The sequence below is a fragment of the Peromyscus leucopus genome, chromosome 12 (genome assembly GCF_004664715.2).
Source record: "Peromyscus leucopus breed LL Stock chromosome 12, UCI_PerLeu_2.1, whole genome shotgun sequence".
NCBI lineage: Eukaryota > Metazoa > Chordata > Mammalia > Rodentia > Cricetidae > Peromyscus > Peromyscus leucopus.
The window spans coordinates 73,090,890-73,118,514 of record NC_051073.1 but is presented as its reverse complement, the minus strand read 5'-3'; the positions used below and the strand labels follow the sequence as shown (position 1 = coordinate 73,118,514).

At 48.3% G+C, this 27,625-nt stretch overlaps 1 protein-coding gene across 2 annotated transcripts in view; it reads right to left on the bottom strand.

Annotated features, from left to right (window-relative positions):
• The window catches only part of Dgkg (diacylglycerol kinase gamma), a 203,911-nt gene that overhangs the window by 23,921 nt on the left and 152,365 nt on the right, over window positions 1-27,625 (bottom strand). For both annotated transcript variants that reach the window (XM_028875222.2, XM_028875224.2), the window contains one exon: window positions 12,290-12,467. In XM_028875222.2, the coding sequence (XP_028731055.1) occupies window positions 12,290-12,467 (178 nt within the window). The remainder of the gene's footprint in view (window positions 1-12,289; window positions 12,468-27,625) is intronic.

Below are 27,625 nucleotides of genomic sequence, written 5' to 3'. Positions count from 1 at the left end.
AGAATGTGAAGGCTTTCTGTTAACAGCAATTCCCCTCGTCACTGTGCTCCAAAGAAGCCAATGTGTGCTGTAGGTACACAGGCCCTCCTTCCCTCTACAAAAGGAAAGACATGGCCTAGACATGGCCTCTGCCTGGCAGAGGGACAAGGGCAGTCCCACTGTCTAGACAGGTGAGTGGAAACTGGCAGGCCTTCCTACACACTCAACCACCAAGGCTGAGTGAGACAGGTGTTGCCTGGAGCTCCTCTCTTGCCTCTGTGTTTCCAGGGAGGTGGTCTGTGCGTCCTTGGTAGCTCAACGCTAACGCCCAACAAAGCCGGGCACTGGTCGGCTCCCTGAGCCCCAGCTGGAGTCAGTACAGACGCAGCATAGGTCCTGACCAAGGCATTTCAAAGCTGTGTACGAATACTACAGCCTGAAAGGTGGGGCTCTGCCTGGAGAAAGGCCCGGAGACCTGTCCTGGTCTTCTCCAAGGGACACTGCTGTGTACAGAAAGTCCTCACAGCCCTTCTCTCTTGTTCTCAGCCTGAGGGGATGACGCAGAACACGAGCTCCACAGACTTGGGTCTGAACCCTGTGACTCGGTCACTCACTTCTCCTTGGGGACTTGGTGTGCACCCTCTGGAAGGTAGGCACAACATCCTCCTGGCCGGGCAGTGAGTGCTCTGGACGAATCCCATCTCATTCGAGCAGCAGAAGGAAGCCCCAGGAAGTAGTCACTGTCACTACGATTTTGTGTTTCCTTAGAAAGGATGTGCTCAGATCTTGACAGGAGATGCACTCCCATGTCTGTCTTCTTTATGCTAAAAAGGGCCTAAAATGGGCCCTTGGGTATGCTAATCATAACTGCGATGCCACGCCCCCCACTTTCTTGTGCATGCATGAGAGAGAGAGAGGAGAAAGAGTGAGGGGAGAGAGGAGAGGAGAGGAGAGGAGAGGAGAGGAGAGGAGAGGAGAGGAGAGGAGAGGAGAGAGAGACAGAGACAGAGAGCGGAGGTGTGGGGTGTGGGATCTACTTTGCCTTCTCTTGTTCCCGGTGCTCGAGGAGAATAAAGGCATGGACTTGACCTTCATCCCTGAAGGGCACCTCTTCTTTTGTGCCATGAACTTGTCACATTGGTCCTTAGGCTTCTCACACACCTCAAGCCTCATCAAGGCACAAAGGTAGCCAGAGGGCATAAGTCAGTTTTGTCCCGCACTGAGGCAGGACAGGGGTAGGTAGGAGAGACCAGGTTCTGAGAAGAAAGAAAGGGCGAGCTGTGGAGGAGGTGCTGGTCTGACAGGTGGGAGGTGGAATGCTGCTTTGATTGGGCTCTGTCTAGTAGCACGGCCTTAGGGAAATCGTGTCCCCTCCCAGGGCCTCAGTCTCCCTCATTAGGGTGATGCACCAATCCTTAGGCATGTTTGAGCTCCCCTGCCAATATGAAGACCAGTTTCCTGACTGGTCAAAAGTAGATAGGCCTTCTCCTGTCAGCACCATGTAGGGCATAGACTGTCCAGTGCGAGTGTTGGTGAGGCGAGAGAGAGCACAGAAATAGGAATGCATATGGCTGCTTCTGGGTTCTGTAGGCCCTGCCTGTGTGAGCAACAGGGTGAGAAAATGGCTCCCTTCATTCTGCGGCTGTATCTTCTGGGCTTCGCCAGAGCTTTGGCGAAGGTGCCGCATGGGGGAAGGAGGGCTTCTAAACCTCTGTGAAGAGGGGTGGGTGCTTTAGAAAGGGAGGAACCATGTACCTGCAGTGGTGGGGAGAGAGAGCAGGGGAGGGGGATTTCTCAGGAAGAAAGGAGGTCTTAGAAAAAAAAAAATGAAGAGGTCTGACATCACCAGGCTGCTGAGGTGAGACTGTGTAAGAAGAAATGATCCTTCCATCTTGGATATCCCAGCTTCCTGAGCTGTGGTCTGGGTCACAGCTGAAGAAAACGGACCAAGGCAGGGACGTATAGGGAGTTAAAATGAGATGACGAATGGAAAATATTTTTAGCATATGGTGCTAAATATAACTAGATGCATAACAAATGTTGGGTGAGCTGACCTGAACATGGGAAGAAATATGAGTTGGCAGTGTGCTGGGAGAGACACGGGTCTCTGCTTACAGTGTCCACTCTGCCAACAGAAGCCTCCGCTCAGGAAGAGGTAGGCTGGCAAGGCTGAGCTTGTGCATAGAAGAGGCAGGGAATGGTGTGGTTTATGGCAGGGGGTGGGGTGCGGGGACGGGGACGGGGACGGGGGACTCACCTATAATCAAAGGATGGTCGTAGCAGCCTGTGTCTACCCACCACTACTCTTGGTTCTGCCCATTATTCCTCTTCAGCCATTTGTCTCCCAAATGAAGGCTTTACAGTTGCAAACCCATATTCTGCATTAGCTCATGTCTTCTTTCTTTCATTCTCTGTCTCTTCAAATCCTTGCCAGCATTTAGGACTAGCACATATCTGTTCTATCTTGTTCGTTCATTCATTCATTTGGCCATTGAATATTTATTGATCACCTGCTTTGTGAATGGCATAGCGCTGAGTAGCTAAGAATCAGGTTCTGAAGGAGAGATCTCCTCCTCCTCTTTCTTATGTCTCCCACTTTTGTGGTACCCACTGGCTCTACTATTCCATGGCACTTGCCTGTTGTGCTAGTATTGACATGGTTGCTAGGCACCTCTTGATCCATCCTATAGCAAAACACCGTGCTGGTGGCGTTGTGGATTGAGGACTGGACCACACTGTCTTTCGATTGCAGCTGCAGTACCTGGATCAGCTTAAGTATCTGAGGCCAGGTATGAGTCCAGCTTGATTATACATTGTCAATGTGATTTCACCCTAGTCTTTTAATCCCAAGGGGTTTCAGCTTCCTCAGACATAAAATCAAATAGTGAAATAAATATACAAGTCTTTTGTTTCCAAAGCAGGTATTCACTAAACGGCAGACCAACATGTTATTTGTTAGTTGACTAAGCCATAACACTGAGGGATGAGAGCTCACAACAGTAATCCTAGCATTTAAAGAGTCCTTTGCCAGCCTGGGCTACATGGTGAGACTGTCCAAAAAAATTGAGATCAAATACTGCTATGGATTAAATGTCTGTGTCTGCCCCACTCCTCTCCCTCCAATTCATATGTTGAAGCACCAGCTCTCAATTTGAGAGCAGGCTTTGGGGACATCCTGAGGGTAAATTCTTAGAAAAAGAGGTATATAGAGAGGAGCTTTCCATGTGACTGATGATAGAGCAAGAAGTGTTCATCTGCAAGCGGGGATGTGGGCCCCCACCAGGAACCAAATTGCCTGGCATCTTGATGTTGGACATGTCAGCCTCCGTAAGTATGAGAAAGAAATTTCTGCTGTTTAATCCACTCAGCCTATGGTATTCTATTACAGCAGCCCCAACTGACTAAGACATACACAGTCCCCGCACAAAATAGAAACTAGCCAAGAAATCTGAACAACAGCGTCTGGGCATGCGGCCAGCATGGTGCTTTGCTGTGGGGGTGGATCTCAGGAAGTGCCCAGTATTGAGTGGCTTAAAAGCTACTGCAAAGAACAGGGACAGGTTTGGAAACCAAAATGGTGCAAGCGATGGAACAGCAATGATTAAAACGAAAGAACAAGGTGTTTAGTCCTGTCAAAGAACCTGGACTAGCTGCTCCACCTGCTCGGCAAGGGTGAAGTTTCCCCAGTCCCTCTTTTATTGTGAGAGGCAGATGGCTGGAGGCAGGAATCAAGCTAGAGTTCAGCTCCAGCTTGAACCCAATGAGAGCAGGTTTCCCTCTGCAGATGGTGAGCAGCCTCCCTGGAACATTTCCACCTCACCAGCCCCTCCCAGCTCTCAGGAGATAGGGGTGGGTGGGAGGAACCCCAGCTGGTGCTCTCTGCTCCAAAGTCAGCCAAAGACCAATTGCCTCCCTTCGGATTTCCAGCAGGGCCAGCCCAAAGTGATGAGGCTGGAGCTAGCTAGAGTGGGTTATTTGGTGTGTAGCATCCTATGTTTGGAATGCTAGAACTCAGACTCTAGTTACAGACCCACCAATTGACCTGGGACAGGTTGGTTAACCTCCTCACACCTCATTTTTCTAGTATACAAAACTTCATTATGACATTCTTCGCCGGGGTGGGGGTAGGGGGTGGGGATCAGCCAGGCCAAGCAACAGAGTCTTTCTCATACATCACTGGAGAGGCTGTGGGCACGCAGATTCTGTTCCAGCGTATCTGTATGGGCCTTTGGTGTCTGCATTGCATTCAAGTGATGCCTATCCTCTTGGTTCATGGACCATTTGGGGTTCTAAAGCACAGACTAGCTAATCATGGTACGAGGGTCAAATACAGTCTATTTGTTTTTGTTGATAAAGTTTTATTGGAACATAGACCCACACACTTATTTAATTACTCTCCAGGGCCACTTTTATGCTAAGTGAACTGAATTGGGAAGTTACATTGGAGACTCCTGCACACAAAGCCTAGTTACATGTCTTATTATAGAAAAATATTTGCTGCCCCTAGGAGACTGAGGTTCTCTGTGGGCTAAAAGACCTATATTTCAATCCAGGTTTGACCGAGGGCAAACTACTTCCCCTTGCTATTTCTTTCTCCTTATCTAGAGAACAAGATGATGACTAAAATTTAAAGAGATCTGTGATTGTAGAGTTTCAATACTACATAGAAAAGTCAGTTTCTACTGAACCATGTTGTGTGGCCTAAAACAAACAACAAACAAGGCACCAGGCCTTACCTGCAGAATCCAGAGGGGCAACCCCTGGTGGTCCCTGTGAGTTCCCACTGACCATGGTTTCTGCCTGACAGAGTCAGCTGGGAACAGACAGGGTCTTAGGGGAAAGGTCAGAGGCAGGCTTCCCAAGCTGTAACACAAGCTGTCGCTGGCAAAGAAGTCCTGGGACCTCGTGCGTGCCAGCATCATTCACAGAGATTCCATTTTGCTGATAGATCAACTTAAAAACCACAGTCCCATAGCTTATCACTCCATCGTGTCCTGGCTCTGGGTGCATTTGGCCAGCTAGTCCTCAGAAACCCATCTGAGGCCTCAGAGACTCTGCCAAGCACAGGGACCATGACATCTGGAGCTCCCTCGGGAGCTCCCAGTCTAGTGAGGGAGACGGCCTATAAAGGAGGAATCACAGGAGAGTTGGACCAGGTAGCTTTGAGGGGGAATCTTGGGTATCTGGCTTGGGCACCAGGTGAGACACTAAGCAGGCAGGGGCCATGTGGTTGTGGGGAGGCAGTGGGCTTGAGGAGGGGAGAAAAAGCATGGGTAGAAGGGGAAGATAATGACTAGTTTGGGGTTTGTTGATGCCAGCGTGGGCTGCTAAGACTGAATGGCAGAGCTGTGATTTCCTGTGCAGAGCAGAGTCAAATCTTTCTGTAGGCCTGCAAACATTTAACAAGATGACACATGTTGCCATGGTAATTTTCCAGCGCCGAGAAGAGTCCCAGTGCACACACCTAGTACTCCCGAGGCCCTTTGGAGTTCACATGCCTCCTTCTCTGGCAACCCACAGGAGAGATCGTCTAAGCCAACTAGTTATTGTCAACTGGACACAAACTAGAGTCCCCTGGGAAGAGGGGACCTCAACTGAGGAACTGCCTCCATCAGACTGGCCCATTGGCATGTTGTCTGGGCATTTTCTTGATTAATGATGGATTTGGAAGGGCCCAGCCCACTGTGGATGGTGTCATCCCTGGGCAGGTGGTCCTGGATAAGACACGAGGAACAAGCCGGCAAGCAGCTTTCCTCCATGGTTCTGTTTTGGTTTCTGCCTCTAGGTTCCTGTCTGGGCTTCCCTTGATGAGGAGCAATAACCTGTAAGCCAGATAAGCCCTTTCCTTCCCCTAAGTTGGTGTCTGGTCAGTGTTTTTATCACAGAAACAAAAAGCAAGCAGTATACCCCCGTGAAATGTACCATTTTTAGGCTAGTTAGGGAAAGCCTCGGCCATCTCTGAACCTATTGGGCCCTCCTCTGTTATGACTTTATTATATACAAGTGGGAAGAAAGCCACAAGAAGTCATGAACTTAGGCTTGCCGTTATTTCTGAGTCTCAACTGAGCTGTGGTTTTCCGCTTGGGAGTATCAACGTTTGAGATGGCTGGTCGGTATCTGTGCCCTGGCTTTGGAACTCAGGGCACTCGTCATACGGTTGGTGAAAACCCACAAGGCACCATGCACACATGAGCAAGCCATCCACGCTTGCAAAGTAGCAGGGTCAAATGAGCAGAAGAACCCTGTGATCTTGCATGCCTGGGAGTTTGCTTCTCTTTCCTAGAGAGAGCCTCTGAATCTGGGAGAGCAGGGGTGATCCGCAATGGGCTGGGAGACTGCTTAGGTCAGCAGGCCTGAGTACCACGTTAGGGAGGCCACGGGGTGTGCCTGTGAATGTTACATTGGCTGACTGGACTCATTCAGACGTGGGAGCCATGCAACTCTTAGCTCTTATCACCGTTCTTTGTGTCTCGTTGCAGGGTTATGTTATGGAGGCCATGCCGTGCTAGTCCCCTAGGGGCTGGGAAGTCATTATTCCCCATCATGCTCTAGTACCTGATGCTTGGTAGGTGCGTTTGCATGGATGCTGAATGAGCTGACAGAAAGCCTGTCTGTAATGCTGTAAGAACTACTCAGAGTAAACTCTCTACCACACGTGTTTGACCCTTGCTTTGTTTACTGGCAGAAATTATTACCTGCTGATAGACTAGAGAGATTTTGGCTTAGAACTTTGTCTAGAACACTCTATTTGTGGTTCAAGTGGGACTGATAGAGAAACCACATGTGAGATAGGCAGGGGGTACAGTGGGGGTGACTTATCGCCAGTCTACCATTGGCTCCAGCCTGAAGACTGGATCGAGGGTAAGGAGAAAGTGTGTAGGAAGTCTCTCATTGTATCTTGGGCTGGTGCCAGAGGGAATGGCAGAGCTCCAAGGACTCTGCTTTCCAGTTTCACTCACTTACCCAGATTTGTGCTTCACTTGGCTCCCTGACCCCTGTCCTTCCCCCTGCTTGTCTGGACAGCAGTCTGCTCAGGTGTCTTCCTAAGCCCTCCAGCAACAGCCAAATGCACTTAAGCATTGTCCCAGTAATAACCCCAGAGGTACCGATTGCTAGAGCCACAGGTGGTTTAAGGAAATCTAGGTCAAATTTCTGAAGAAGTCAAGAGAGACCTTCTAAATTGGCCCCTTCACGTCACTTAACACCAAGCAGTGACAGCGATGACTGGTGGTCAAGGCCTCATTGAGTTCTAGGTGCTGTTATGTGCCCTACAAGGATGATCCAGTTCAACCCTCGCAACGATCCAGAGGAGCCCATCACTGTTCTGTTCGGTCAAGCGCTGTAATGGAGGCTTGGAGAGATTGTAAGGTCACATGGTGGGGGGGGGTGAGGAGGCCTGAGTTTTTGGGTTTTGTTTTTGTAATTCCTCAGGGGTGCATCCCTCCACTCCACACAGATTCTCAGTTGCAAGTCCTTTAAGCTGCATTTGAGTTAGTTATTTAAAGATGGCTAGCACATCTCACTTGTCAAGTGAACGTTTAATGGTTCCCATATTCACATATAATGCTTCCTAAGACTTTCTTCATCATTTTCGTTTCCTGCCTGATCCTGTCTTCCTGCAGCGTCTATTGCCCGTTGTGCTGACTGAAGGCAAGATTCCTTCCTCTCTCTTCTTGCAGCAACAGCTTCTGTAGAACACTCTACACCCTTTGGGGTAGTAGGCAGTGAAAAGGACACAAAGGTTGTTGAAACACAGTCCAAGAATGGAATCATGTGAAAATTCTGAGTGCTTGTGAGAAAGCACCAAGAAAACAAGACAAGAGTCTTGCGACCTCATTTTCTTCAAAACACAGAACCGTTCTTGGAATGTGTTTTCGTGCTCCCCCAGGTGCAGCAGACAGGAGTGAGTTGACTTCAGCTGTTGCTATTCATGTGCCTCTATGGAAAAACACGTTTTTGCCATGCGCCACTTGTCTTTGTGATCGTATACAGCTTGAGCCCAGAAGAACTTTACTCAGGTGACCTTTTGTAAACCTCAGGGTATAAATTGTCTGATGCTCTGAATAAAGCTGGCTATCTAATGTGACTTTAGTCTGCCTCCTTTTTAGGGCCCACTATCCCAGGTGACTGTGGAACATATGTCCCTTGTTTTCCAAGACAGACAGGGGAAAGAGATGATGAGGACATGCAGCCTATAATTCAGGGCAACCTACAACCAGTTTTCTAGGAAGGCTGAGGCAAAGCTCAGTGTCCAGGAAATTCAGAGCTGGTTTCTCTGTTGGGAGTTCTAGAGGTGTGAGTCATTAAGGGAGAGGATCAGAGTGTCACCAAGTAGATTGAATCCTCTCATTGGACTGCATCTATCTGTCACCCATGCTGTGAAAACCTGGCTTGTACAACATACACAGAAGTCTCTTTAGTACATTTTCTAGATGGACACACCCTCTAAGTGCTGGTTTGGAATCATGGACACAAACAAGTCTTGGTTCCAATGATACTTCTGGATATAAACTGACTAGTTTTTTTTTTTCCCCAATTGTAAAGTAGGGATATTTGGCTAGGTACATAACCTTTCCCATGGGTTTTTGGTTAGGATTATATTCATTTACATAAAGTTACTTTCAGGCTACAATGGAACATAAAAATTAAAGATTATTTCTGACCATTCTTGTTACAAATACTAATGATAACTGATGCCACGAGTTTCTCATTTATCTAATGCTTTTTGTTTTTTAAACTTCTGTTTTCTTATTATTTTAAAGTGTGTGTCTGTGTATCTGTGTGTGGCTGAGTGCTAGAGCCTGTAGAGGTCAGAGGTGTCAGGTCCCCTGGAGCTGGAGGTACAGGCGGTGATAAGCCACCTGATATGGGTGCTGGGAATTGAACTTGGGCCCTTTGAAAGAGCATCATTATGCACTCATACTCACTGAACCACCTGTCCAGCCCCTTGTTTTTTAGTTTTTGATACTTGGGGACAGTTAGTAGGGGTTCAGAGATTCATAATCCCTAGCCTCTGTCCTTGTGATCTAAGAAGTCTGGGGGGGGGGGGCGGGGGCAGTGGGTGCAATCGCTTATATGAGTTTTCTGTGCTGAGACAAGGCTTAGTGGAACTCTGCAGGACCTTTGCTCTTTCCCATTGGTGGCGCATGCTGAAGACAGACATGTCAAAACCAGATCCCTACTTGCATGCTCGGAAGAGGATGGAGGGTGGTTATCTCTAAGTATGAGCTCATACTGCATCCAGGCACTTTTACACCCACCATCTTCTTAACAAGCTAGGGAACTAGGTATTATTATGCCCAATTTATGGATGAGGAAGCTGAGGAGGTGGGATAAATTTCAAATTTTAAAATATAAAGCCAAAATTTAAACCCAGGTTATCCACCTGCAGGTTCCCTGCGCGCTTGTTACCTTCTCAGCAGACTGCGTCCTCATAGAACTCACTCCATGTTGATCCCGAGCGACCTTCTTACTTGGGTCTTTTCCCACGAGAGAGAGGTTATGAGATTTGGCATAAGCATTCTGTTACCCTTTCCTCTTGTACTTCCAATGATGAGACCTTTCTCTCTACACTCTGCTCTGACTTTTCCCTCTCTTCCAGTCCCAAAGAGAGGCCAAGGAGTCAAGGATCTCGATGTATGAAGAGCCTGCAGAGAGCTCCCTGCCCCCTTAGAAGTCCTGGGACAAACACACAGAAGAAAAAATACACATACAATTCTGCTCAAGGAGGCCACATAGACCAAACCTTGATTGTCAGTTTTTGGAGACGTGGGAAGTCTCAAAATAGGATTTCCAGATTGCTTGTTTTACAGGTAAGAAAAATGGAGAGCCAAGAAGGTGCAAAGACATCCACAAGACCACGGACTAGTGAGAGGCAGAGTGTGGGGGGAGCCCAGGGGCGAAGGGAAATCTCTAGCTTTCCCCACTGGGATCTCAACTCTACTGGATGACGGCTCTTTCTGGAGGAAGGCTCAGAGTTGAGCCTATGCGAAGTCCAGAGGCCAGCGCCTCTCCTTTGATCCACTCACACTCCCGTTGAAGAACAGGAAGTGCTTCATCTCTCAGCTCTGAAAGCACATTTTGGGGGATGGGAAAGGGGGGTTGGGACTAGGAGCCACCAACAGTTTACTCTTCCTTAAAGAACAGAAAGATGTAAGATCAGATGCTTAAGGAGAAAATGCAAGCTGACATTGAGCCCTAAGGCAGAATGTGATCTCAGGAAGAGCTTCCTCAAGCCCCAGGGTGGATATGGGAGAGGGTTAATTCTTTGCCAGTTCCTTCTCTGTTCTGGTAGAGCTGGATGCTAGGGAGGTGAGAGTGGGGTTGAAGTGGGAGCACGGGGGTGGGGGGTGGGGGTGGGGGGTGGGGGGGTGGAGCCAGGAACTTTATGCAACCTCCAGTATTTCCCTTACTCTGCTAGCACCCACAACTTCCCCTGCTAAGGGAGGAAAGAGGAATGAATTACTTACTCAGTTTAATAATTCATACAAATTGAAAAGTTTACTGTGTGAAATAAAGGGGCCATGAGAGGGCAAGAGAGAAATATTCCTGAGTCCTCTTTGAAAGGACAGAGGTATGAAGAGGATGTTTCTTGATTAGCTTGCTTGAGAATACAGATGATCCATGTGAAATAAGCAAGTAGCTCCTCCCTTCAATGGTAGGTAGCACCCTCTCTTCAATGGTAGGAATCCCCTCCCTTCAATGGTAGGTAGCCCCTTCCCTTCAATGATAGGTATCCCCTCTCCCTTCAATGGCAGGAAGTAGCTTTACTTTAATGGTAGGAATCCCCTTCCTTCAATGGTAGGTAGCCCACTCTCTTCAGTGGTAGGTAGCCTCCTCCCTACAATGATAGGTAGCCCCCCTCTCACTTGTAGGTACCCTTCTCCATTCAGTGGTAGGTAGCCCCTTCTTTCAATGTAGGTAGCCCCCTCCCTTCAATGGTAGGTAGCTCAGAGTCCAGGAATCCTTTTCACAAAGCAAGTCTGGTTTAGGAGTCATGCTTCTTGTTCAGCCCCATCTACCCAGCTAAGGAGATTTTTACCTGAAAAGCTGGTTTTACAGCAAAGAAAACTGAGGTACCCCCCCACACACACCCCGGACACACGCACACCTAAAAATGGGTTGGTAGCAATACCTGGACTAGAAACCAATCCTCTCTTAGTACCCATACAATGTCCGCACCCCAGTTTCTCACCCTCCACTCTCCAGGCAACTAAGATACCATGAAAGCCAAAAAATCCTTAGGGGAATCAACCTTTGACTGACAAAGGTTGGGATGAAGGTCATTTAAGGACATCTCAGAAAGCATACAAGCCGAGGGCCTCTTTGACCTACTCTCTGGCTCTTCTGGAAAGGACGAGTTGGTTCATGCAAACCGCCTGTACAAGTGGCAGAAGCAGAGTGAGTGACGGGGAAGACTCCATGCAGAAGAGGAGGTCTGGGAGCTAGCTGAAGGCTAGACCCCTTGAGGCTACAGATCACACTAAGACCGTTGGCATTTTACTTGGAGTCGGTACAGGATTTGGCCCGTGTCATGATCGGATATTTCCTCAGGGGTCTGTCTTTACGTGATGGTGCAGATAGACTGTTTGGGAAGGTTGTTCTAAGTAAATAGCCTAGGCTGGCCTCACATGCGTGTTTCTGCCTCTCCAGCGCTGGCGTTACAGGCACACACCACAGCACTTGGTGAGCACACGTTATATATAGCACGGGCAGAAGAAGGAATCCAGGGAGAAGGATTTTTAGTAATTCCAAAGAAAGAAGATAGTGGCTTAGATCCAGGTGATCGGAAAGCAGGTGATAAGAAGTGCTTGGATTGTGGATGGTTTTTTAAAAAATAATAGTTAACTGGCCAGAGAGAAAAGAGACTGAGTAGTGAGCAGTGGGGGGACCAAGAAAACTGGGAGGAAGTAGAGTTCTAGAAGCCATAAGGACAAAGGGTTTCCAGGGGGAAGGAGTGACGGATGGGGTCTGATGTTGCTCTGGGAGTTGAGAGCAGGTTGAGAACTGTTGGATGTAGACATGGAAGACATTGGTACCCATGGCGGGAGCAGAACTTGACTCCTAACCTCATGGAGCCCTGGTTTGCCTACTGACTATCGCTTCGGGTTCCTTTATTGTGAATCTTGCCTTCTCAATTAGATTGTAAACTTTCCAACCCCAGGGATGATGAGTCAGCCTGTTCCCAGAGCACCAGGTCCTTGGCAGCTGGGGGGTGGGGGGAGGGCTCATCAAGCCTGCTGTAGGTTCTGTGTGGCTTTGCCAGCACACTGGAGCAATGGCTAGAGCAATTCTCCCCATGCTTGCTTACCTTGGACACAGCATTTCAGCTCTTTTGGGTCTGTGACGCTCTTCCTGCTTTCCCGGATCACAGCCCTGTTCTTCTTGGTTTCTCCCCAGAGATTGGTGCCTCCGTACATGCTGGGAATGTTAAGAATGGCAATGCCTTCCAGGAAGATATTGCTCAGGTCCACCTCAACTCCGTCACACTGCGAAGCAGAGAGAAAGCAGATCATGGTGGAGCTGTGTATGGTGGGGCTTCTTAAGGGTGTGGCAGGTCCTCAGCCACCCCACCACTGTCAGTTAGATATCTGGCACTTAAGGCTTTGACCACTGTCATGAGATGGAGCCGGCTAGTCCTGGTTGGCTCTAGGAAATACAGCACAAAACTTCCAAAGGACCAGTAACGCTTATGGATGCAATTTAGACCAAGGCAGCGGCCAAACTCATATCCTCAGTTTGGATGACTCCTAATCACAGTGAAGATCTGCTGTGTCACTGGGTCCAGAAACCAATATTAGGGAGATTCTCAACAAATGACTATTTTCATTTTATCCCTTGATTCTATCCTCTGCCTCTGCCTGCTGAGAAGTGCGAGACTTCCAGGCTTGGGAGAACTTCCAGTTTGCCTGTCTCTTGGAGCTGTGTAAAGTGTTGCTCTGGCTCATGCGCTGCTTGCTGACGTAGCTGAGTTTCTTTATCTAGTTTCTACCACCCCCATCCCCCACGGGGTTTGCAAGGTTGGAGGGCTTGAGTCTGCGCTTCACCTAGCTGTAAATCCGATTTTGACATGATGCTTACTCACGCAGCAAAAAAAAAAAAAAAAAAAAAAAAAAAGTCCTAGCTTTGATTCTTGTTCCTTGGGATTACTGGTAATGTATTTCATTTACAGAAGAATGAACAGGACCCAAAGAGTCAAAGAGTTGTCCTATACCCAAGAATGCACAGGTAAGCGCCCCATTTGTGGAATTTGACAAACTATAAGCTCCATGTTTTGTTTTGTTTTTCTTTTTTAGCTTGCTTCTCTGAAGAAGGGCAGGCAGCTGAAAGCACACATACAGTAGCATCTCCTCCCACCTGGGGTGTCTGCTCCTATGTTCTGGCTGCCTCCATCAAATTCATGGTGGGTTAATTCCATTGTCACGGTATTCCGAGGTGGGGCCTAATTAGGATTAGATGAGAATGGAGCCCTGTGATCTTATTAGCCTTGTCGGAAGGGGAAAGAAACCACAGTGTGCTCGTGCTGCGTCCAGACCGCAGAGTCCCTGGGAGCCAAGGGCCCTGCCACAAGCAGCGCCTGAACCTGAATGGTAAGAACTAAACTTTCGTTACTTACTATTTGCCCAGTTTGCGGTGTTCAGGAACAACAGAAACTGACCTAAGATACCCAGAAATCTAACGACGTTCAGCGTCTTCGCCAGAGGAGGAAGAGTGTTGGCGCTCGTTACCTTCATGGTGACTCACCCACTGCCCCAGTTCTTTGAAGTTCCTCATCAATGCTGTCACCTTCTGACTTGTCCCAACCATAGAACAAGAATACAGTGAGCTTTTCTGGTTGTAACTGGGGACACACTTCTCCACGGGGGAGTTTGAATCCTCTCAATGTTCTCTTAAGTGGGCCTGGATTCTTTCTTCTGGCTTCCTCCACTGGTCCTCTCCTCCCTCTTGGAGCTAGGTGGCATGGCCTTCCTCCTCCTTGCATTCAGCCAGTCCAGTAAGCACGTCACAGGGAGAGGATCGTCATTATCGTGGTGTATGTGGGGGCTGGGGCTCAGGGAGCAGGATGCCAACCTAGCATGCACAGAACCATCCCTACCAGTGCATATGCTGGGCACGTGGCACAGGAGGCGTGGTATTCAGGAGGCAGAGGCAGGGGGATCAGAAGTTCAAGGACATCCTCCGTGACATAGTGAGTTCAAGGCTAGTGTGGGATGTACTAGACCCTGTCTCAAAACAAACAAATAGACAAACAACAACAACAAGAAAACCACCACCAACAACAACAGAAAACCCATTCAAACAAAAACTAAAAACCCCCAAATCCCAAGAAACTCACTGACTATTGCCACACCATCCCCTCAGCTATGATGGCTGCCTTCCTTATGGATCTGGGAGCACGGAGAGACAGAGGAAGCCGAGTACGCTGAGGGCATCACACAATGTTCAGACTTCAAGGGAATACTCAACTATTTTCTCCTCCCCGCCCCCCCCCCATTCATCTAGCTGTGCAACCTCTGGGCTGAGTGTGGCCAGTACTTAGAACCTCCTTTCCAGACTTTTCTTATTTTGACTGTTCTGCACACACCACAGTTTATTACCTGGCTAGTTGGCACTATCCCTGGCATCAAAAACAATAGCACCATCAGGATTCCGTGGACAGGTGGCAATCACACCACTGTTTCTTGGGGCTGGAATTCTATCACATTATCATGCCCATAAAACAAGACATGAACAAAGCAGTCCTAGCCTCATCAGCTCTTTTGTTGGAAGCTAAATGAGGACACTACCACTTCCACTGGCGTGGGATCTCAGTCACCCCTGTTCTCATCTGACTATGTGTTTCTCTCTCTCGAACTTAGGCAGGATTGAAAAATACAGCGCAGACACAGGACTTTGTGTTTATGTTCAGTTATTTCATCTGGTTCTCGGTCCAACCTCCAGTCTAACCAGACCATCACTCTGTGACCTTCGTCACAGCTCTCCATCATTTGGGGATTAAGTTATATAACGGCAAACCCAGGGATCAAGTCTCCCCTCGGTCAGACATGGTATAGTCTCCACCTTAGCATGGAGGTGCTGTACTGATGCAGGATTTTCAGGACCCTGCTCCTACCGGCCCACTTGCAGTTTAAGGTAGCGTCACAGAGCTTTAGATGAGATGGACCTAAGAGAACATGCCCTCACCTTGGAGCAGGATGGAAATCCAGGTCTGCAGACCTCAATTCTGTGGATTTTGAGGGTTTTTTTGGGGGGGGGGTGTTGTTTGTTTTTGTTTTTGTCAAAAGAGAAGACACTACGCTAAGTTCACATTGAATTTTCTAAATGATTTCCTGACAACCTCTATCAGAAAAGTAATAAAGGAATCTATCTTTAGTCAGCTATATTATCTGTGCCTGGGTGTCAACCACTGACTCTAGTTTCCAGGGACTAGAGAGAAGTGCCTCAATATGTAGTTTTCACTGTGTACCCTTCTGTCTTTGGGAAAGTGGTGTGGCATTTGTCTTTGCCTTTCATGGGACAGAATCTCCTGTTTTCTACATGGATCAGAGTGACTTCTGAATTGTATCTAGAGACTTTCCAACAACTGGGACTCAAATGTGTGTGAATTTTCGAAGGCCATTAAGTTCTCCATTGCCGTACCTTAGACATGGTGGGGCGTTAGCATGTTTCCCCATATTTAATTTAGGACCTGATCGAGTTTGATACTCTGTTGCCGTGATAAACGCTGACCAAAACTAAGCCCAGGAGTCAAGAGTTTACTTGGCTTTACATATCCCAGATCACAGTCCATCACTGTGAGAATTCGGAGCAGGAACTCAAGTTAGGAACCTGGAAGTAGGAACTGAATCAGAGGCCAGGGAGGGGTGCTGCTTACTGGCTTGCTCCCCGGGGCTTGCTCAGCCTGCCTTCTTATATAATTCAGACCATCCGCTTATGAGTGGTACCACCCACAAAGTGCTAGGTCCTCCTATATTAACCATCAGTCTAGACAATACCCCACAGACCAGCCCACAGGCCAATCTGATGGAGGCGATTTCTCTATTGTGGTTTCTCCTACCCAGGTACCTCCAGTCTAAGTCAAGTTTATAAACACTAACCAGCAGAGAGCCACTAGCAATATGGAAAAGAAGAAAATGTCCAGAATGGCAGAGCCCTATTGAACTTATACTTCCCACATTTCATTCTGTTCCTGTTTGTTGTTTTGCTTTTCACATCACATCATGTTCTCAGCTGCAGCTTCCCGGAGGAGCCAGGCTTGTAGGTCGGAGGTGTTCTTTGCACAGTTCCTCCTGGGCGTGGCTACATTGGTGCCTTTGTCTCTGTGTACACCCCCCCTTCGCGCATGCGCATCCTGGCCTCTCTGCTGCTGTCACGGTGACTTGGAAACAAGAGCCCCTTTCCCTTCTCAATGTGTTTAATGATCTGTTGCGAGTTTATCTTGGAAAGTGTTCTTATTGGTCCACCCTTCCTAGGCTATTGCTAATTAGGAATTTAGGCTCTGGCTCACTGAGCCAAAACTTGTCTGCACTTCAGAACGGGCTTTCCACAACTCTGTGCCTGGAACTGTCCCCTTTCCTGAGTCTCTTCCTAGATCCGACGGCTACTTCCCTTCCTGGTTGGAGTAACTTCCACAGCACTTCCATTTATTCATTGTGGATTGAAACACCTCTTCCCTTCTGAGAAGTAGTAATAGCCACAGCTACCCTTGGCCAGACTTCCTCGGGCACCCGGCTGGCCTTCACCTACATCGTCTCTTAGGATCCTAGCGGCTGCGAGGGAGATACCACTGCTGCCCCAGCGGGTGGTGGAGGCGCTGGCTCAAGGTCATTGCACAGATGTAGCCGGAGGCTGCCAATGCCGGCACTGGATGCCAGGTTCCACCCTAGAGACGAGGTGGTGAAGCTGATGCTGATTTACAGCAAAATTCAGCTTGCAGCTGTTGTTTGAATAATTGGATCTCCCACTGCCGTTCTATCTTATAAGGGCTTAGACATTAGTGTTATGAAATCCCGTCTCTAGGCCAGATTTGTTTAAAAAACAACAACCCACAAAACCAAAGAACTAGACCACCAGCACTCTCCTTGACAAATAGGCACCTTTCTTCCTTGCCAGCAGCCTTAAGTGTCCTCGTCTGTCTGTCTGTCTGCAGCCATAACCTGCCAGGAGTGTTCACCGTTGCTGCCTCCCTACAAGAGCAGTCCTCCTCCGTCTGCTCTTGGTAGACTGTCCTCTTCCATTCTCTATCCGGTGTAAAGTGGGGCAAACAGGAGACGTGGGAGGTTTCTGAGGTGTTTCACACTGAAGTCTCTGCCCACCCTTGGGCTCTGAGACAGAGGGATTTAAATCCTGGCTCTCTTGTAAGACTGCGGTGTGATTCTGACTTGGTTCTTAATCTCTCTGAGCTTTAAGCAGTCAATTAGAAAATGAAGGTGGGGGGGACGGAGTTTTAGTGGGAGCAGAGGCAATCCCTAACTCCTGCATGATTTGACCTCCCCCTGCTCCCTGGGGTTGGCTGGAGCAGTTTAATGCTGATGCTCCTCTGCACATCTGCCTCCTAGCCCCTGTATCCATCTATTTCCTTCGGAACTCCGCGAAGTGCAAGGCTTGCTGTACTGAGTCTGAGAAAGTGGAGCCGGGAGTGGAGCACTGTGGGCCTAACTGGAACACAGGACATGGCCTGTTCCCCAGCTAAATCCTCCGTGTTCCATGACGTCATCCCCCCTCCGGCCCCCTCCCGGGTGGCTCCAGGGAGAGCCTAGAGGCCCTCTCCTGATGCCCTGAGCTAGGCTGGGGTTCTCAGGCTCGGCTCCTGAGCCCTGGTTGGGGCTGCACCGGCCCCAGCATTTACAGCTAGTCATGCTCCTCAGGGTGGGCGGCGCCTGCTCGGCTCCTGCCCTGGGGCAACTCGAGGCCCCAGCACCCACAGTTCTGACTTCTTCAGAGCGGGACGGTTCTGGATAGAAGGACTAGGTTAGGAGACCACAGGCCTTGATGAGCAAATTACTAAAGAGCTCAGGATTAGTGGTGTTCTTCCCCCCACCCGGCTTTGGGCCTCTGCAATTCTGGGCTGAACCTAGACTCCCCCAGCTCTCGTCTTCGCTGAGGGGGTCGACAGCATCAGAGGGAAGGGAGGCAGAGCATCATGCACCCTGCAGCAGGCCCCCCCCCTCGGTAACCTGAAAAGACAGAGGGGGGGCCTCCTGCATTCCAGCCCTGTCAACCCTTTTCTGCAGGTCTCCAGGGACAGAGATTCTATTTATTTGACGACCTCTTTCAGTTTTTAGGCTGCTTGTTATCCCTAACCTGGATTCTCCACACCACCCGCAGGCAGGTTTTTCTCTGGTTTGGTAGCAGACTGTTTTTGTATCGAAGCTCCACCCACCACTGGGCTGGGTCTGCTTAGGGAGTTAGGAGGTGGGACTCAGCCCTGAAGGGCTCCGGGGGCTCCTCTCGGCTCTCATCTTCCGGCTCCCCGGGTTTCCAGGGCACTCTGCCGCTGCATTATTCTGTTATGCCCCCCTCTTTCACTTTGTTTTAATCTTTTTATTATGGGTATTTCTAAAGGTGCAGGGAGAGAGAGAGAGAGAGAGAGAGAGAGAGAGAGAGAGAGAGAGAGAGAGAGAGAGAGAGAGAGAGAGAGAGAGAGAAAACCACCCAGCACAGAGGTTATATCTGGCATGCATGGTTTGTTCTACAGCAGACCCGGATTTTCTCTTTCCGTCCGTAAATACTATGTATCTTTAAAATTACTTCCGCCATCAACACTCTTCAATGGCAATCATAATTCCTTAACTTTCTCAACAGTCCCTTTTTTTCTAATTACCAGTTTGTCTGAAGGTGTTACTGCTTTTAGTTGAGAGATCTCATGTTTGGGTTTTTTTTTGGGGGGGGGTTATCTATAAATTTCCGGTACTTTTTCCTTTTTGGAGGCAGGGTCTGAGGATGATACTGAGCCTTTTCCCAGTGAGTGACAAAATCCAGGAAGGAGCTCCTGCTGAGGGAGAAATACTGGGCTGTATCTATAGAAAAGGTCTTTCAAGTGCAGTGTAGAAGAAGAGGTGGACCACATCCTGACCTCTAACTGGGTTCTGACGGCTGGGCTTCACCGCTTCAGACCAAGCCTGAAGGGCAGGGGGTGGGGAACTGACATAAGCCTGGGCAACCCTCCCCCACTTTGCCTCTCTTTTGAGGGAACAGGATACCAACAAGAGTCAAGCAGAGAGAGCTCCCGTAAATCTCCCTGTGTAGACCCAAGGTCTTGTAGAGCCCCAGAGAAGACAGCCAGCGGTGGGCAGGAGGGGAGGGGGTCCTTGCTGATTTGGCTTGGCAGCCTAGAGGGCACATCAGGTTCTGGGGAAGACCGGCCCCTAACTGGTCTGCCCCTCTTTGGTTTGGCGAGAAGATAATAGCTGAGGTTGATAGTTAGCTGGGTCCCTGTTATAGAGACTACATTGTTCTGGGCGACCAAAGAGTAGGGGTCTGTTTACTGCTCCGTGTATGTCTGATACATCCCAGCCTGCCTGAGATGCAGTGACTCCTCACAACTCTTCCAAGTGTCTAGCAGGTGAGCAGTTCTCTGCATTCTATTGCTTTGATTTCCCCAAGAGACGCAAAGCTCAACAGAAGATAAGGACAGTGTTCCACACGGCTCTGTGTCCTCCACAGACCCAGGCCTATCTAACCCATATTGGGTGTTCAACATAGCTACCTGTGAATCAAAAGCAGAGAACTTGTGGAGAAATCCTTGTTTTCCTAAAATGGAAAACAAGCTGTTCCATGAAGACCACTGACAAATCTTCCCAGATGGATCTGCCCAACCTCTTTGGATGAACATAGTGATGGCTAAGTGAAGTGGACTCAATGCCCAGGACAGGGAGAGACGTGAATATTAACCCTAGTCTGCAGGAAGTAATCCTCTGTTCATAGCTAAAGTACCACCCTCCACACCCTGCAACAGGAAGAGGCATGGGAGGCTGGCTGCTGCGGCAGAGAAGCCAGAAGCATTCAGTTGTTCATCAGGCATCTATGCTAGATCTAGGGATGGAGTGGAAATAGGACATGACCCAGTTCCCCAGGTGCTTTCTCAGGTCAGTGTTGGAGACAGGAGCTGCTAACTGCTTACCAGCAAGGCCTCCGGAAAGACAAAACCAAAGAGCAAGCAATTGTGTTCTAAGGTAGGAACACTCTGACTATAGCCAATCACAAGATACAACAGCATCAGCAGAAAGAGTCAGGAAGAGAGGCACCAGCAGGCAGGCCGGCTTTGATAACTGATGGGCAGAGACAAAAAGACCCAAAAGGAAGCTCATTCCTTTCTATCACAGGGCCTATGGCTGAATTAGAGAATTCACTCTGAAGGTAAGAAAAGTAGCCAAGGAAATCACTGTATTTGTTTTCCCTAGAGAAGAACAAGGGTGAGTGCTTTCAGAGTTAATGTCTGCTACGTATTGGGAGGGAAGAAACCATGCTACACTGAGTGGAGAGAGCGGTCTTGGGAAACACTCTACCTGTCTCCATACAAAAATGGGTCTGGTGTATAGGTAAATCTTACAGGCAATAGCTTGCCCTGTGTTCAGAGAGGCTATTTGATATGATTTTAGGAGCTGATGTCTGTAGTGGGCAGTTAAGATAATAAAATCTACATATAATAATGCACATCATTTTTTAGCAACTTTATGAACCAGGTGCATCAAATATTTTATATCTAATCCATCTAACTCTGCCATGTCAGTATTTATATGCTCATTATGCACACGAGGAAAGACTAATTTGAAACTAAGGAAGGTCTTTCTCTTCCAAACTTCTCTTTTGTGCTTGTCTTCTCAAAACCGCCAGGTTTCTTGTATGAGATGCAAGTGGCAAGACCCAGAAGCCAGAGCAATGTGAAGAGCTTGTGTGTGAGATCTGTTGGTGCTGTGCTGGTACCCCTGAGACAACGTGGAGGGTCTGCTCTAACAAGAGCAGTCAGTGGAGAGATGGCTCTGTGGTTAAGAGCACTTGATGCTGTCACAGAGGACCCGGGTTGGGTTCCCAGCACTCACATAGCAATTCACAACTGTCTGCAATTTCAGTTCCAAGGGACTGATACCCTCTTCCGGCCTCCAAGAATACTGCACGCATATGGTACACAGACATACACGCAGGCAAAACCTCATACACATAAAATTAAAAACAAAAACAAAAAAAAATAAAACAAGTCTTTAAAAAAAGTAGAATTATGGATCTATAAATGGAGGTATATAGGAACTGGGACTGTATAGCTCGTTGTGAATTAATGTGATACTATGTAAAAGATTCATCATTAGCCCTATGAAAGACAGTCACACAGAAGAGTGAGGAGGATAATAATATGCCCGCAATGAGGACTTCATTCATGCATCCGCAGATACTGTGTATTTCTTTTATTCCAAGAAATGTGCCAAATACCAACTAGGGAATCAATCGCAGGGAACAGGACACACAACTCTTGTGCAGTATCAGGGAGAATGTTCTGAATGTCCATGCTATCTTAGACATGAACGGGCTTCTTGAGGGCTTCCTACCCTTCCAATAATCAGGAGGAGGTCAAAGCCTCACTTACTAGAATATGCTAGAGTGACTCTTTTGTTGAGTGTGTAAGTTAAAATAAAATCCCTTCCAGTTCAGAGATCTGAAATGTAGAATTTACTCTGGCACGCTACCGCAGGCTGCATTTAAGTTTCTTGTCCCAATGTCCCTCTGTGTCCCTAATGTCCCTCTTTGACCAGCCTTGATCTCCCAGCTGTGGTGCTCCACATTCTTTGACAGCTAGCTCTGGTGGGCTAGCTAGCCTGGAAAGGAGCTGCCATCTGTGGCAGGGATGATGGAGTTCTGGTGAACTGTGTGGGCTCAAGGAATGTGGCACTGAAGCCACGCACACACAACCTGCTGAAGAACATCCCATGGGCAGAAAACTGTTTTCTTCCTCCTCAGCCCTACTCTGTTGCTATGCCAGGAGGGCACAATGGTGCCTTTGACAGGGGCAGCTGGAAGGGGGTATTGGCAGAGAGGCTAGAAGTAGAGTGCGCAGCTGGGGGTGGGGGTGGGGGGCTCAAGTTCATGTCCAGGAGTGAGCCTGCACTGGGTGCCAGTTTCCAAAACAAAACTGCTGTTTCTCAGAGCTGGTGGTGGCGGGTTGCCTCAGAATTGGACAGAGGGCAAAGCCATTTCCTCTCTACAGCTCCACCTCCCCAAGTTTAGAAAAACTTTGGTATGTTAGGGCATTCTTGCTCAGGATGCAGATTAATAGGCTCTGCTGGAGAGCTGAGGCCAGTGCCTGGATGGGATTTTCTAAGAGTCCAATTCCAGTAAGCCGAGCAGGACTGGTAGACGTAGGACCTGGCAGGGCTCCAGGGCAGGTAGACTTCTGGGCAACGAGCAGGGCTCAGAATGGAGGCCTGTGCTTCTGCCGTACAGGGCCACTTTGCTCCAGTCTCACTGCCCAGCATCCTCATTGCTGTCGTGGCTCTGCCCACACACAGTTTTAACTCAGTTCAGTGGGAAAGAGGTGGGAGAACCGTGGCATTTCCTGTCCTAGTTCACAGTTGTCCAGACCCTCTGCGACAGCTCAGAGCTGGGCGTGGGATGTCTTCCCACTCTCTTGGGGGTTAGGAGGTCTGAGTGCCAGGCTGTTCGCTCTGGCATCCATTCCCCCTTTTGTGTTACAAACGGAGCAGGTGGCTCCCTTTCATTCTAGGGACTGCCAGCAAAAAGGTGTGACTTCAAGTGGTCATTGGCAATTTCTATTAATGTTCACACTAAATGCAAGAGTTTCACACTTCCACTCAACTTTTTTTTTTTTTTTTAAAATCAGCAAATCACAGCTGAGGAAATACTTCCTTTTAGGCTCTTTGCTGACTCTGTGACTGCAAAATGAAAAGACAGTCCTTGCTTCAGGAAGCTAACTGTCCAATGCACAGGGCAAGTCCTGAAGGGGAGTTGGCCTGTCAACTGAATACCCACATGCATTAGACAGTAGAGGTGTAAGCAGAGCTGTCCCTCTGTGGGCATTCTGGCATTGTGGGGGACATGTGGGGCTGGCATCACAGACCTAGGCGTGAAACTAGTCTGCTCTTAGAGTATTTATTGTATTTATTTTGAGACAGGGTCCCACTGTGTAACCTTGGCTACCCTGGAACTTGGTATGTATGCCAGGTTGGCCTCCAGCTTACAGAGATCCACCTGCCTCTGCTGGGATTTAAAGGTGTGCCCCACTGTGCCTTCAATGATGAGTGTTTATTTATATTCATGAGACTTTATGAGGATAACACACAGGATGCAGAGTTGTTAGGATAATTAAATAAGACGTTGTACAGAAGTGCTAGGATTTGTGGATCCTAATAGACTTGAGGTACATGTATTTGTGCATAAGGACATTTAGTCAGTCCCTTGTTAAGAGCCTCTGCCCTTCATTAAAGAGTCAATTCTTTTCCTTCTATAACCTCACAGTCGTTAGGAAGACAGATTTCTCTTCTGCGTTCCACAAACCATATTTGTTTATTCTGTTCTTTGTTTGACAGTCCAGTTGTAGAGGGAACAGAAGGATTAGAATATTTTTCCTCCCTGAAGTACCTGAATTGTGGAGTGTGGTAAGGAAGATCATGCACTCTTTTCATAGTCTAGAATATCCAAGGAAGCCATTGCGTTTTCCACAGACAGGCTCTCCCTGCTCACTCTCACCTTGAAAGAGACTTTGTTTGAGGGAAGTTATTCTTTTACCAAGGGACTTTGGCAACCAAAAAGCTAAGCTTTCTTGGGGGCAGAGGTTAGCTGACAGAATCTTCCAGAAACTTGCTGGGCACAGGGCTCTAACCTGGAATGTCAGTGATGGGACCCCTGCCTCGGTCTTCTAAGATTTCCTGGGGCAAACTTATCAGACACACTGCTGTTCCTGAGAAAATGTCGGGATTAGGTTTAATCTTTAAAAGTCATCCCCAAGTCCTTAGAAGACACAGACGATGCTATTGTCAAGAATCTGAAGACAAAGAGAAATCAAAGTGATTCACACAAAAGACAAAGGCTATAGAAGAGAACGACAAAGTAAAAGCACGTAGATGAACGGAGCTTGATGTGAACTGCAGGGTGCACATGGACAGGAAAGACAAGGAGAGGGTCACTTGAGGGAGAGGAGAAGTTGCATCAGAGCTGAAAGCAAACAATGGGATTTCCTAGGGGGAATTAACAAAGACAGTTTGTCCTGAGTCAGCCGAACAACGTTGACTCCATGCAGGAGACTTGTAGTCAATGCATGGGTAAGGAGTAGGAAGACATGCATCTTGGTACCGTCTTTGAAAATGAATTTCATGGATTGAAAGAGGCCAGTAATCCTAGAACTGCTGGTGCCTGGTTGGTGACATTGAAGGGGCACTAACTCACTCGAACATGTGACTCTGGCAGCCTTGCCCTTCTCCTCCATTCCCTCTTCCTTGCTAAAAGCCATTAGATTACATTCCTAAAGCTAGCCATCAAGGTCTGTTCCTTTGTTTGGCCACTGGTCCTCCTGAGGCTGACCACCAAGGTCCAGCTATTAAAATAGCCTCCTTTAGTTCATGTAATTAACATGCCCAATCAAAACATACCTCCACACCCTAGCCCGTTCTAACACAGACCTCCCTTTTTCCCCCTCTTCTTAAAAATGGCATCTGCAAGGTCATTTGCTGCTGTTTCTCTGCCTGAGTCAGAAAGCAGCGTTTTTTAACTTTAGTTCCCCACTTACTAAAGGCTTTCTCTGTGAAAATGGGTGTTTGGGTGTGGTTTGTGCCTAATCCAGGGTCTGAGAGGGAGCCCCCGTGTGGGGGCCTCCTTTAGAGATTGTTGGTTACTTTTTTGTTTTGTTTTTTTTTCCCTCGTATTTTTTGATGAAGTTGTCACTTTGACCTTTGAAATCAGTAAAGACTAGCACACATTTTAGGAGAAAACACCAGGAAGCCCAGGCAGGTACGTCTGGAGTTGCTGAGCCCTGGCAGATGGGCGGGGAAAGGAAGCCTGAAGTGGTCAGAGCTGCCCGGAGGGGCTACCCTGGGGCTGATGCGGGACACAGGGACCAGTAGGCTTGATTGAGGAAGGAAATGCACTAGGAAACTCTGACCCTAAGATGCCCTAACTTTGCTTTTCGCAGTTTTATTTTCTCACTTCCTTCTCCCTTGAAGTTGTTTCCATTTATTCTACTCTGGTTGGTTGGGGTGAGTGGCCGTTCCCACTTATTCCCTCCATGCTCTGAAAGGCTAATGAAGTTCATGTCATGCCAGAAGGAACCAAGGCTTAAAGATCCGCGCCCTTCTTCCAAGTTAAGAGTGTGCAAAACAGCAGGAGGAACGGGCAAGGCAGGACCAGAGGACACCCAGTTGGTCCCTGAGAGCCACGGTTCCTTTTCTGTCACACACTGGGCTGGGCGGACTTGATGAAGCAAATTAATCTATGAAGTCCTTGATTCTCGTCTTTTGAATAATAATGGCATTGGTGAGGCTGGCACAGGGACTCCATGTAGAAGACTTGTAGTCAATGCTACAAGCAGGGTAAAGGCGCCTGCTACTGTTGCTTTGTAACAGTTTCCCCTGAGATTGAAACAGTCCATCCTGCAGGCAAGCTCTATAGACAGGAAGGTAACAATTCAAAACAGCTTCAGGAAGTCCCTGAAACTGACCAGATTCACGAGGCTCCTCCCTGCTGGAGCGGCAAAGCCTTATTGCAAAGATTCTGAGACTAGACTACCTGCCTGGAAGAAGCCGGTAACAGCTGAGCCGCCTGGAAGAGGCTTAAACCCACTGAGGCACCAGGAAAGGACGACCTCTAGCTAACTTACTGAGCTACACGCAGGCTGTGCTGTGTGCCTCAGGGTCTCAGCTTCGTGAGCTGTCACTCGTGCTGGGGAGGGCTTTGGTGACACTGCTGTCTACGAGTCATTTCTGGTCCTATAAACAACCCCTCACCCATATTTCTGTAAATAACCCCAGTAAAACTTACAGGTTCACCAAATTGGACTTTGGTGGTATCATTACTTTGATCTGTTGTGCGTTTCCTATCTGGGATGAGTAGACATGTGCACTGTCTCCCCAGGAAACGTTTTATCTCACAACAACTACCCAGAACTCACAACTCACATGGTGGAAAGAGAGAACTGAGTCCTACAAGCTGTTCTCTGACCTCCATACTAGTGTTGTGGCTCGCATGAACACACACACACACACACACACACACACACACACACACACAGTGCAATTTAAAACATGACATTGAGTTGGATCAGCTAACTAAAGGGACCTATCTGCCCAATCTTAAAGTGGTCTGACTCATTATTTCCAAAGGTTTTTGTTTTGTGTGAGACAAGGTCTCATTATGTAGCTGTCTGGACTGGTACTCATTGTGTAGCCCAGGCTGGCCTCAAACTTGCTGAGATCCTCCAGTCTCAGCCTCCTGAGTCCTGGGATCACAGGCTAGCCCACCACACCCTGCTGTATGAAACTTCTTTATACACATGGGCTATGCTCTGGGAATTTAGGATTTTTATAGGCAAGATCTCAGACATCTACTGGGTTGGATGTTGCTGGTACAAGGCCCTGAAAATTCCCTTTTTAATTTTTTAATGATAAACAAAAAGAGCCCTAAACATTTTAACAGACATTAAATTCATAAAATACACAAATAACCATGTTAAAGTATACAGTTCAGTGGCATTTAGCAGTCTCATCCTCATTGTCTTTTGATGCCTTTTTTTTTTTCATGTGCATTGGTGTTTTACCAGCGGGTACGTCTGTGTGAGGGTGTCCAGTACCCTGGAACTGGAGTTACTCACAGTTGTGTGAGCTGCTACCACATTGCCTTTTTTAAAAAAATAATTTATTTAACTTTATTTTATGTGCATTGGTGTGAAGGTGTCAGATGCCCTGCAACTGGAGTTACAGACAGTTGTGAGCTGCCATGTGGGTGCTGGGAATTGAACTCAGGTCCTCTGGAAGAGCAGCCAGTGCTCCCAACCACCGAGCCATCTCTCCAGCCCCCACATTGCCTTCTTAAAGTGTCATTCTAAGACTCAGTCTCATTTTCTGTAATAAAGACACTGCATGGCCTCCCCATGCTCAAGCTGGGGCACAGCAAGTTCTCCAGGCGCAGATGGAGAGGCACAGGCTGGGTCAGGGGTCCATAAACAGACTTGTAGCTTCGTGTGCATAGCCAGACTGCTCCCCGGGGAGTGTGGGGTGGGTGGGGAGGTGGGGGGTGGGTTTACATTCCCACTGACAGTATCTCAGCACTGGCTTCTACTCTCCTGACCCACAGCGGAACTCCAGAGAGCAGTTAAAAGTAAGGCAGCTGTGGGTGTCACCGTCCAGGGCTGCAATCTTAGAATGACGGTGTGGACGGTGGGGCTGAGGCAGGGGGGTTCTGGTTCTGAAGCTAGCCTCAGCACCTACATAGCAAGACTCTCTTAAAACCAAACAAGCAAATCAAAACAAAACTCAACAATGACCAACAAAAAACCCAAACCAAATCATCCCCCAAATAGCAAACCAATTCCACATTGTCTGGAAGTGGTCTCAGAACACGGTGGTGGTGGTGGTGGTGGTGGTGGTGGTGTGTGTATGTGTGTGTGTGTGTGTGCCTGTGTGTGTGTGCCTGTGTGTGTACACTTGTG